This window comes from Telopea speciosissima, chromosome 2 (assembly GCF_018873765.1).
Source record: "Telopea speciosissima isolate NSW1024214 ecotype Mountain lineage chromosome 2, Tspe_v1, whole genome shotgun sequence".
Lineage (NCBI taxonomy): Eukaryota > Viridiplantae > Streptophyta > Magnoliopsida > Proteales > Proteaceae > Telopea > Telopea speciosissima.
Genome location: NC_057917.1, coordinates 35838146 through 35850960, shown reverse-complemented (window position 1 = coordinate 35850960; position 12815 = coordinate 35838146). Strand labels below are relative to the sequence as shown.

Genomic DNA, 12815 nt, shown 5'->3' with positions numbered 1-12815 from the left:
AGGATATGTGTTAACACCATTTCGATGTCGGATGGACTTTCAACAATCTTTTTAAAACTACTTCTGCACCACTGGCTAACGTCAATTATTTTGCACTCAAAGTCATTTATCCAAACCTTATCGGGGTCATGGCGGGGAAAACTTGGTGGTTGTGGGGGTGAGTCCTTCTTGAGAGAGGTACAATGTCAATCCACGTCCTGTTGTCATCATAGCTGGGGGTGACAAAATTCATTTGTTTCCCAAAAATGAAACCTCATCCAGATGCAGTTCATACCATGTTAATAAAATTAAGTGAGTGACTAAAGGCTTGAGTTTTATAAGATAGAAATTCAAATGTGCATTCCATAAGCAGCTGGTTGAATAATATAATATAGCACCATGACCCTAATGCTCAGGAATTACACACCAATAAAATTGAGCAATAAATGAAAGACAACAATTGATCAAAGAAACAGAAAACGGATGGGGGAAAACAATAAGAAATAACATTACCCTCGGTAATTTTTATTTCTTAAGTATAAACATTAAACATATGAAAAGATAGTACAATTGAATGAGAGGACAATGAACATTAAACACGAAGCTATTGCAACAAAAACAATGCACGTGTACTGGAAACACAATCCAGAAAGGCCTTGATGGAAGGCGTAAAGGCGATTGCAAGTGATAGAAGAATAAACCAAATCTAAAGCAGACCAGAAGATGTTTCTATAACATACCAATCCATTTTCAGAGTAGGTCGTTATAGTGAATTTCTGATCGCAGCTGTAGTCCTTGGTGAGCAGATTTTTGGCTGCAGAGAGAAGGGAAAAAGGGAGAGATAAATGCAGAGAGAAGAGGAGGGAAGAGGGAGACAGAGAGCGGGAGGACAAAGGGAGGGGGATCTTTGGCCAAGAGAGAGAGAGGTCTTACTAGAGGCCAGAGGAGTCTTGTTAGGGTTTTACCGGAGCCAAGAATCTGAGGTTTCTTGTTGGCACCATGATGCGTGTTGACAGTGTCGGACTGAGCAAAAAAACCCATGGTGAACCAATCCATATTAAAACCCGAGTCAGACATCTCCCTATGGACAAGATAGGCTGTATCCAATAGGTCAGCCTTGAGGAGAAGCAGAATTAAGGCATTATATGTTGATTTTGAAGGTTTATATCCGAAATCCTTTAGCCTCCCGAGCTCCTCAAGTGCTGCATTCCAAAACCCATTTCTGCAACATTTTTGGATCAAAACATTAAGCAAATTACCAAGAATTTCTTTGTCATCCTCTCTAATTTTTCTAAGAAAATGTTCCGGGACTCTACTGTTCTTATCAAAACCCAATCTATCAAGCAGAGCATGATAAACTCCAACTCTATGGCTATACCCAATTTGTCGACCAGCCCAAATGAAGAACTTGACACCCAATTCAGGACGTGGTACAAGTTTCAACACCTCAATTACTAGAGAATCATTTAATTTCTGCCTGAATTGCCTAAGAAATTTATGAGTTTTGTCACCTAAATCGTCTTCATTATCTCTAATTGCATCTGATATCAGTATGGCTTCATCAGAGAACTTACCCGAATCAAAACTCTTACTCGACGAGCTATGTACTACATCCTGCAAAAAAGGCAAAATCTTGAGGTGAAACGGGTCATTTTTTTCTGTTGTTCTTGTTAGCATATTAGCATTCCATTAATCACAGAGGTTTAGGGATTACCTGAACCGAATGGAATCGCAGCAGAAGGGATGATCAAATGCGGCTTGCAGTTACGAGCAAGTCACGATCACGAACAATCTCTAAAGGTTTCTCCACGAAGAAGAACTCCACACCACAAAACCCTAGGCAATGATGGAAACCCTAGGACAACACAGAACTTGAAAGAGAGGGAGAGAGACGGCTTCTCAAAAGATATGAAATTCATTGTGCTAGGGTTTAGGCCTAATACTTATTTATAGACAAAAACCCTGGGCGCCCCTCTCACTTGGTCAACTTCCACTACAGGTCTAGACCGAATAGAAAAGGGGAGGGGTTGGTCACTTAAGTGACCGACCCCTCCAGAGCTCAGGTCTCACACGGCCAGCCCCTCGTGGGCGCACTAAATTGGGCCCAACCCATTTACGTTTACATCTCCCACTGGCCCACATAGGGTGCATAATTTAAATTATGCATTCAAGTTTCTCTCATTCCGCGTTATCCTCCATACAGGTAATGGGGCGTGTGACCTGTCGAGATGATACAACATAGGAGTACTATATCAAACTTCCATCTAGCCAATATAGTACATCACTTACAAAAAAGTCTCAAAATTCCCCAAACGATCCACTTACACCCGATCTAACACTCACGACCCCTCATGATGAGAAGTGTTAATCCTTGGTATGTAATGTACTCATGACTGCGTTGATCACAAATATGACATGTGGCCCGGGCAATGAGTCACATAACAAAGGTGTAACGTCTAATGGTTTTCCCTAAGCCCCTCATGTCAATCCAAATATCCCCAACAGCTTTCCCAATCGCTTCCCGCTGGACCGCATCATCCATGGTCCTAAGAAAAACGTCAAAGTAGCGTCATTGAGTATCCTTTTCATGACATTGTCTCAGGTAATGAGGGTACTATGGGATTAATATAATCCACATGGCTCACACAGTGACAAAGTAGGGATCCATTCGGTTACTCTCACAATCGGTCGATATAAGCACATGCAGTATGATGTGCATGCTATGGCGTAACTCCCACTACGGTGGGGATGCCACTCGCAATAAATAAACGCCATATAGATATTAGTCTAGTCGCTTCTCTAAGCGCCTAACCTGAGTCTCTAGCGCAGTCACCCTCATGGTTTCAGCCTAGAACCTCACATCTGGCTTCTAACAGGCTACTTGGAAGTGGGGTGTCTTCCAAGTTGGACCAAGTAAAGGTCTCATCTTAGCTCTAACTAAGGCGCCATAGAGAACACATGCTCATGGGCTCATCTCGCTCGCTGCACCCCAGGGCCGAGGTGAATCACCCATGTGAGTGGGTCGATTCTAAGCCTAGTGACATCTTTACAAACAATGAATGTATACGCACAAGATTACTCAAACAAATATATGCTCATCAATAAATGTAAGAGAAATACAAATTAATGTCCATCACAAACAAAGTGTTCTCAAAGAAAATACATATCAGATCTGCCTGAGTCCCAAGTTCCTAACGTGAACTAGGAAAACATCTCTGGCAATGGGCTTAGTCAATGGATTAGCCAACATATTGCCAGTGGAGATATGCTGCAGAACCACTTCACCTCGTGCTACCATGTCTCGAATGTAGTGATACCGTATGTCAATGTGCTTGACTCTACTATGGAACTTGGGGTCCTTCGTAAATGCAAACACTGTCGTGCTGTCATAATGTATAAGCACAGCATCGTCTGAGTGAGCAGAAACCCTAAGTCTCTGCAAGAACCTCCTGAGCCAAACGGCCTCCTACACTGTTATCAAACATGTGACATACTCCGACTCCATCGTGGATAGGGCAATGCAGGTCTATTTCTTACTACTCCAAGTGACAGCCCCGCCTCCCAGGACAAACGCATACCCTGAAGTAGACTTGTGTTCGTCTCTATCACTAGCCCAATCAACATCACTATAGTCTCTCAGTCTCAAGCCTAAACTACTGAAGGTGAGCGAGAGGTCTGTAGTGCCACGTAGGTATCGAAGTATCCTCTTTATTGCCTACCAATGAGCTGGCCATGGGTTACTCTGGTAACAACTCACCATGCCAATGGCAAAGCAAATATCTAGACACGTGCACATAAATGCATACATTAGATTGCCTACTGCCGCTGCATAGGGTATTTTGGACATTTGGTTTCTCTCTTCATCACTCTTAGGGCATTGGTCTAGGCTCAAAGTGCATGCCTAGTCCATTGGAGTGTCAATGGGTTTCGAGTTGCTCATATGGAACCGCTTCAGGACTTTCTTTATGCAAGTCTCTTGAGACAAACTAAGAAGTCTCCTAGTGCGATCCCTCACAATCTTCACGCCCAACACAAAGTTGGCCTCACCTATGTCCTTCATCTCAAAAGTAGAGGACAACCACTCTTTAGTAGCGACAATCATTTCAATGTCATTCCCTACCAGCAAGATGTCGTCAACATACAATGATAGGATAAGAAACCCTGCCTTAGACCGTTTAACATACACACAGTAGTCCTCTTTAATCATGTCAAAATCCATAGTAGTAATGGCATGGTGAAATCTAATGTACCACTGCCTGGATGATTGCTTAAGGCCATAGATGGAACGTTTGAGACGGCATACTTTGTGCTCATGTCCCTTCTTCTCAAAGCCCATGGGCTGAGCCATGAAGATCTCCTCGTCCAGTTCTCCATTGAGAAAAGTAATTTTAACCTCAATTTGGTAGAGCTCCAAATCCAACTTTACGACAATGGCTAGAATGAGGCATATTGAGGCTATTCTCACCACAGCGGAGAACGTCTCAGCATAGTCTATACCCTCTTTTTGGGTATATCCCTTCATCACAAGACGTGCCTTATACTTGTCAATTGATCCATCTACTTTTCGCGTGACCTTCAAAACCCACTTGTTCTCGATGGCCTTGCGTCCAGGTGGAAGATCAACTAACTCCCAGACTTGGTTCTTACTCATAAAACTCAACTCATCTTCCATAGTAGCTTGCCACATTTCCTTAGCTGGAGAAAGGAGCGCCTCACTCACTGAAGTTGGCTCATCCTCATCCCTCGGGACATAGACAAGGGCAGCGTCCCCTTCAATCTCAAAATGACGTCGGGGAACGTGTCCATGTGCGCTCTTACGCGCAGAGGGTTCTTGACCCGTGGGTTGTATGCTTTCATTAGGTAGCGCACTCCCACTGGGCTGATGATCACTCTCACCCTCTCTGGCGTCTCATAATGAGTGTTTAATTCCTCACCCTCGCCAAGATTAGGTGAGACGCTTTCATCAGTCTCTATCTCAAAAAGATCAAGGTCTCTACTAACGTCACTAATGCTAGGGAAATCGGTCTCTAAAAAATCCACATCGCGGGACTCACTCTCTGTCATTCCTCTATCTTGATGTTCACCGTACACTACATAGCCTTTCGAGGTATCAGAATATCTTATAACGATACTCTTTTTAGCTCTAGGGCCAAGTTTCCCAAACTTATGGGATGTACTATGAACATATCATGCACATCCCCATGGTCGCATATGCCCTAAAGTGGGCTTTGCGCTTTTCCATAATTCATAGGGAGTGGAGAGAACTGACTGTGATGGCACGCGGTTAAGGATGTAGGCAGCAGTCAACATAGCATCCTCCCAAAAAGATATTGGGAGGTTGTCCTGCGCCATCATCGATCTAACCATATCTAAAAGCGTTCTATTCCTTTGCTCTGCCAGACCATTTTGTTGTGGAGTGTGGGGAATAGTCAGCTGCCTAGTGATTCCTTTTTCCTCACACATCTCTTTAAATTGATCGGACAAATATTCGTGTCCTCGATCAGTGCGTAGAATTTTTAACCTCTTGCCTTACTGATTCTCAACATCTGTTATAAAGCATTTGAAGCAATCTAGCACTTCGTAGCGGTGAGCGATTAGATACACATAACCATATCGCGAATAATCATCGATAAAAGTGAGAAAATAGGAAGTACCATGACGTGCCTTCACGTTCATTGGTCCGCAAATGTTCGAATGGACAAGCTCTAGGGTCTGGGTTACCCATTTATCATTTCCAAAAGGCTTTTGGTGGGCCTTACCCGCTAAATAGGCCTCACATGTCGGTAGGTTGACTTTAGCGAGTGAGCCAATAAGGCCTTCTCGAGCTAGCCATCCCATCCTATCTCGACCTATGTGTCCTAGTCTAGCATGCCATGTAATTGAATCTGGACTAGTATTAGAATCAACTACAAAAGATGAAGAGAAAACAATAGGAATTATCAAATCTAATTTAATAAAACCATTCTCAAGCCTACAATGTCCAAAACTTCTACCATCCAATCGTATCTCAAAAGAGTCACCATAAAAAATAAATGAATATCCTGAAGTCAATAGTGCAGTAACTGAAAGTAGATTATGCTGGATTTCTAGTGCGTATATCACATCATAAAGTAGCAAGATGCACCCAGTGCGCAAGGTGAGCTGGTAGGTACCAACTCCTCGAACTGCTTCACTAGTGCCATTTCCCATATATATACTTTGGGCGCCATCCAGAATCTTTCTATAATCTAAGAACCCTCCTCAATCTCGCACTATGTGTCTTGTTGCACCTGTATCCACAATCCAATCAGATTGGGATTGGGCAACCAAAACATGTGTACATATAAAAGTACAAGGAGAGAGAGGTAGAAATGGTACCTGCTTCGCTTCAGTGCAGTCACGAGCGAAGTGCCCCATCTTCTGGCAGTTATAGTACTTGACCTTGGTATTATCTTTCTTTCCACCTCGCTTGCCACGTCGACGCTTGGTGGTCTTACACCCAATTGACGCAGCTTTCTGAGCTTGATCCTGATTCCCAGTGTGTCTCTGTCTCTTGCGCTTAGACCCATTCATGAGTTATCCCGCTGGGGCGACAAGGGCATGTGATTGGGTCACCTCTAGGCGCTCTGCCTCTAGTTTCACATGAGCGGTAATGTCATTAAATGTCTTGACAGTGTCATTATGTGTCAGAACTATCTTCATCTGCCCCCAAGAATCAGGCAACGTCCTGATGATGGCCTGTACTTGTTGTTCATCGGTAAGGTGTACCCCAACATCATCCAATTTTTGGATCATGTCTTTCACGACCTTGAGGTGTTTAACCATAGTGTGCTTGGGGTCCTTACGGTACATCTCAAACTTCAAGGTCATGGACCTAAGTCTGGTCGTGGATGTACCGCCACAGTCGAGCCTTACCTGGTCCCACATGGACTTGGCAGTCTCGCACTTCTTATACTGACCGATAAGATCATCGTGCATCGTGCTTAACATAAAAAAATGCATACTACGATCTCTCTTAAACCAATTATCGTAAGCCTATTTTTCTTGACGGTGACAGGCGGTAGTACCCACTTTGGGTGGGACCATCTCAGTGGTCAGGAGGTCTAGGTAATCTTGCTCATTAAGCAAGAACTTGGCCTTTCGGTGCCACATGTCATAGTTGGTGCCATCCAACTTGTTGCCTTGGTTAAGGTCAGTAACAACACTTTTCGATGTCATCACTACAATATGCAAGGGAGGACATTTAATATACATCCATAAATCCACAAATTTGTTCAAGAAACCCTAATTAAAATTAAAGGTACCCTTCCCCACACGGTGAGACAAAAAACTTCGCTAAGTTGGTAATCAAATCTCACAATGTGTGGGTCTGGAGATGTATAAATTTAACTGATTTCGAACAAATGTAGAAGAAAAAACAAGAATCTCCTAACCACAGTTTAATGCGTCATATATACAGGTGCACAAGGGACTCACACAAGAGACCCAAATCTGGTACTTGAAGTGATATGCCGAGTCAGTACGGGGTTGTAATACATAGTGTAGTAGCTCCCATTACATGGCTTCTCAAAAAATATTAAAATTACAACCGGCTATTTACATTCAAGATCCTAGTACAAACTACCGGCGAGCACTATACTTTGTATCACTTCCAGGCACTAACTCTAACGTACATCTATCCAAATAAACACATCACTTGACAAGTACTAAATCCATCTCATGAGAAATAAATAATAAAACACATGGTTGCATGAGATGGGGTGTTTGACAGCGATACCCTAATGGCAGCGTCAAACAGATCCATACCGCAATGGGGGGAATCATATGTTTCTTTATTAACAAAGTGGCCTTGAGCAATCTCCAATACACATGGGAAAAATATAGGACGATTTGGGGCAACACCCTATCTCCCATTTTTCTCTCATGGATCTCACAAAACGATTTCTCAGTAATGGGGGTGCACATGAAATAAATAAAATACCCTCCAAAAATGAGAAACCCTACAGGGGAGGCCCCCAAAATTTGTTAAAGACCACAAGAACAAACCATGAGCATTCATATTAATTGAACAAGCCACATATGATATGCATTTCAATAACATATATGGTTTATCCCAAAAACAAGAAAACCAAAGAAAACATATAATAAACTATAACTCTCATGCTCAAGTACATAACCAATCACATGTATATAAGACATAGCTATAACCAATCAATCAATCATATGCATATTATTAGAACCAAAAGTATAAGCCCAATTAGGGAAAAAAGGTAAGGGGGAGGGTGAAGGGATTCCCACTTCACCCATCTCCTTCCCCAAAAAAAACCCCTAAAACAAAACAGTAAAAACCAAATCTACCCCCATATTTTACTTTTTATCATAGCTGTTGTAGCCATATGCATGCAGCAAGGCACAAGTATATTGTTGGGCAGGCTCAATACAGATTGCTTTTTTTTCTTTTATCTGTGGGTCCATCCATCCACCATGCCCTTTTGTAGATGTTTGTTTGTTTTTTTTTAATAACAACAGATTGCTCAATCCAACAAATCATAAAGCAATCAAGCAATCATTAACATTTAAAAAAAACACTCACAGTCACAACATCCATAAAAACCTTTTTTTTTTAATCTTCTTTTTCCTCTTCCTCTTCACCTTCATTCCTATTGCAGTAGTCGTGCTTGGCCATTGCCGAGCATGGCTGCTACCCCCTTTTGTGGTTTTTTTTTTTGTAAACCCACCTACTGCTAGAAAAAAAAACATAACCGAAACGATTGCAGCGGCCGTACTTGACCACTGTCGAGCATGGCCGCTGCCCACTCAACGTTCCTCTTTTTTTTGTAATAAAAAAAAAATTCTACAGCCGGGTGCGGCGCGCCTTGCGCCAAGGTCGCTGCCAAGGAGGGTAGATCGATATGCGAAGGGGAAGAAGAAAAAAAATAGTGAACAACAAGCCCTAACTGGCTCTGATACCACTGTTAGCATATTAGCATTCCATTAATCACAAAGGTTTAGGGATTACCTGAACCGAATGGAATCGCAGCGGAAGGGATGATCAAATGCAGCTTGCAGTTACGAGTAGGTCACAATCATGAACAATCTCGAAAGGTTTCTCCACGAAGAATAACTCCACACCATAAAACCCTAGGCAACGATGGAAACCCTAGGATAACACAGAACTTGAAAGAGAGGGAGAGAGATGGCTTCTCAAAAGATATGAAATTCATTGTGCTAGGGTTTAGGCCTAATACTTATTTATAGATAAAAACCCTGGGCGCCGCTCTCACTTGGTCAACTTTCACTAGAGGTCTAGACTGAATAGAAAAGGGGAGGGGTTGGTCACTTAAGTGACTGACCCTTCCAGTGTCAAACCCTGCTCCTGACTGGCTGAAATTTTGATTGAAGGACAGGAACCCCTGACCAGGCAACCAAGAACACTGTGGAGTATCACTCCAGTGATTTGGATTAATGAGGAAACCCTGTGCATGTCTTCCTACATACCTGTCAGAAGATGGATAGCTGACCCCTGCAGCTGCACAGCTCATAGCATTATGTATGGCTTGGACTCCAAGTAATCTCTCCTCCCCATAACTATGGGACCCACCCCTGGAAATATGTTTAAAGGACCCTAAATGGCATGTGGGGACAATGCCCTAACCAAGGGTCAAACCCCTGTGCAAGCCCCACTGAGATTCAGCCTTGCTGAAATCTCTGGGCGATGGCATTGGGCGATGCAGACAAGGCCCAGAGACATCGCCCAGTTTGCAAAATAGCATATTAAATTGATTTTAAATTATGGGGACCACCCATAATGGGCATGGGCACCCTCCATAGATAGAGGGGAGTCTGAGGGACCACCTCATACCTTTGGTTCACTGTGGACCCCACCAATGTGCCCAAAATCATTGAGAAATAGTCCAAAAACTCATTTTGAAAAAGGGCCCTAGCAGCCAAACAGACCCTAGTATGGGCTGGGCCTATAAATAGGTGAGCCTTGGGCTCATTTTGAGCCTTTGGTACTGCTCATTTCGTGGGAGAGAAAAGAAGAGAGGAAGGAGAAGAAGAAAGAGAGGAAGGAAGGAAGAGGGGGAGCTGCTCACACCTGAGCCCAGATTTTGTGGCACCCAAGCTCAGCTCAGGTATACAGATCTGTACCCAAACCTGCTGCTCCTTTTGATGCCTGTGTTTTGGATGGATTTCTGCTCTCTGGCAGCCCAGAACAGCTGAGAACTGCTTAGAACTGCTCTAGATCTGCCATGCAAGCATGGAGCATGGAAGATCTGAGATTTTTGAGTAATTTAACAGGTCTGATATGCTGGCATTGGAGCCGAAATCTGGCTGTGTACAGTTGCACTATAATGTAGTCCTAGATAGGTAGGAGACCTACTAGGAGCCAAACAACAAGATCAAACAACAAAAGGGGCTGCTGGTTCGAATGCACAGCACTAAGATTTAGGTCAATTCCTAGGGTTTGGGTTGGATATTGGGAAAGAGGTTTATAGGGTATTAATGGGCAGGTCTAGGGGGTCAATATGGTATTAAAAGATTAGGGGTTGGATGAGTTTTGAAATTTTGCAATTCTGGACAGAATTGAGTTACAGATTTTGGGTTTAATGGAGTGGAGGAATGGAGGGGTTAGAGTGGGAGTTTGGGGCTGAAACTTGGATCGAGTGTCAACAATGATGTAAGGGATGTATGCTGAAAGTTTGGTTTGAAACTGATGGACAAATTCGAAGTTATGAGGGAGTCCTAGTTGAGGTAGGAGTGCAGGTTTAATGGAGAATTAGGGTTTGATGGAAGGAGGGGGGTGTGAATTAGGTTAGAGGAAGAAGGGAATAACTAAATTAACAAACAACTCACCGGATCGAAGATCTACAGAGCGATAAGTTGAGGAAGCTTGATTGAAGAAGAAGAAGGACCTCCCGATCTACAAGATGCAAGGAGTCGATTGGAGATCCACCAATCCCTTCAACCTTGATATTACTCACAAGGCAACCTTGATATTACTCACAAGGCACACTCACGATGGAGCAAAGGCAGCAACAAAGGCAACAAGCATAAAGATAATTTTATTAATCAAATTCGTGTACAATGCTGGCCTCCCTTACAAACTTATATAGAAGACTCAAAAATAGACTTAGACACTAAAAATGAATGGCCTAACCTTATCCCTAACCTATTAGGCAACTTAAACTGACTAGGAAACTCAAATAGACTCAAAATAGAGTCCTAATGACTTAAAACAACTTAAACTACTTAAAATAAAGAAGATTCCCTAGTAGCCAATAGGATATAAGAACCTCTTAGCCAATAGGATCACTTCACTTAAATTAGACCAATTGAACCAATTGGATGCAACCAATTTAAACCGGTTCAATTAAAAACACAAAATAAAAACTAAGTATTGGGCTAATCCCGTATGCAACCTATATACCCCTATTTCAGGCCCCCTAAAGTGGCCTAATACATAAAAAACCCTTGGGAACAAAGGCCCAACATATATATATCCCAATCCTACACTTATTCCCAATGAAACAAACCCTATTTGATGATGAATCTGCATCAACTCTCCCCAATTTGAAAAAATTCGTCCTCGAATTTTGTAGTGATGAGGGAGAATCAACATGTGATCAACAGCTTTGACCATCCCCAAACAGAATTTCGGTGAAGCGGGAACATTGGGGATAAAGTCTTCAATGCGTGGAGCGTTCTCTTCAAAGAACCATAGTGGTATAACAAACTCTTTGTGCTCGACCTCTTCAAGAACAACATCTTGGATGTCGATGATTTCTTGTGGAGTGTTGTCAATCACCACTTCATCTTCCATGTCCTCAGCCTTGTCTACTTTGCCCTCTTCAGTAGTTTCTTCTACCATTGTGTGTTGGACCTCCACATCAATTTGATGGCTGAGCTTCTCAACCATGATCTCAACTACTGGTGCAGCTTGGTCTACTTGAATTTCTTTAGCTATAGGTTCTTGAATCTCTTCAACACAAACCGCTTTAGTAGAATCTTTTGTTGGTGCATCTGCCATAGGTGAAACTTCAAACACTGTCGATGTCACTTGCATTTGAGTTGACATGTTCGGCAATCCTTGTGGCTGTACAGTCGATGTGGTCACCTTTGGTTGTAATCCTTTTAGAGTAAACAAATGGTATAGACACTGTCGATCAGGTAGGACACACAAATTGTTTTCCGGTTCAATCCAACCTTGTCGCTCGTCCAACCAATTGCAACCTACTGTAATAAAGCTCCTTGGAGATGGTATCGGCTTACACCAAGCACCATCATGATATAAAGAACACCCAAATTCAACACAGACTTTACCTGTAGGCTCGATGCAAATCTCTCCTGATTGGGACAACATATCCACCACAGATTGTGAAATAATGTTGTTACGTCTCCTCTCATCAACAATTAAGATGGCTATGCTCCCATTGGGTAGATGAACTTGGGTCTTGAAAACGAAGGGAGGTGGGTCTTTCAAGGCTTGGTTGGAGCTTCCCTCCACCATAGCTTTGATACCACTTAATGTAGTCCTAGATAGGTAGGAGACCTACTAGGAGCCAAACAACAAGATCAAACAACAAAAGGGGCTGCTAGTTCGAATGGACAGCACTAAGATTTAGGTCAATTCCTAGGGTTTGGGTTGGATATTGGGAAAGAGGTTTATAGGGTATTAATGGGCAGGTCTAGGGGGTCAATATGGTATTAAAAGATTAGGGGTTGGATGAGTTTTGAAATTCTGCAATTCTGGACAGAATTGAGTTACAGATTTTGGGTTTAATGGAGTGGAGGAATGGAGGGGTTAGAGTGGGAGTTTGGGGCTGAAACTTGGATCGAGTGTCAACAATGATGTA

General features: G+C 42.7%; 1 protein-coding gene across 1 annotated transcript; it reads right to left on the bottom strand.

Moving 5' to 3' along the window:
- Positions 1–571: 571 nt before the first annotated feature.
- LOC122650679 (pentatricopeptide repeat-containing protein At1g06710, mitochondrial-like) lies at positions 572–6531 on the bottom strand. Its single transcript, XM_043844075.1, has 4 exons — positions 6400–6531; positions 945–1593; positions 720–793; positions 572–583 (listed from the first exon to the last, which is right to left on the bottom strand). The coding sequence occupies exons 1-4, from the start codon at positions 6529–6531 to the stop codon at positions 572–574; spliced, it is 867 nt and encodes a 288-aa protein (XP_043700010.1).
- Between the last annotated feature and the right edge of the window lie 6284 nt (positions 6532–12815).

Bases quoted from the DNA above. Each gene is read 5' to 3' on its own strand.
- LOC122650679 (XM_043844075.1), bottom strand. From the start codon at position 6,531: ATGAATGGGTCTAAGCGCAAGAGACAGAGACACACTGGGAATCAGGAT. The intron at 1,594-6,399 runs GTCAAGTACTAT...CCTTTTTTGCAG, and splicing joins GAAAGAAAGATAATACCAAG to GATGTAGTACATAGCTCGTC. The intron at 794-944 runs GTAAAACCCTAA...TTCTCTCTGCAG, and splicing joins ACCTCAGATTCTTGGCTCCG to CCAAAAATCTGCTCACCAAG.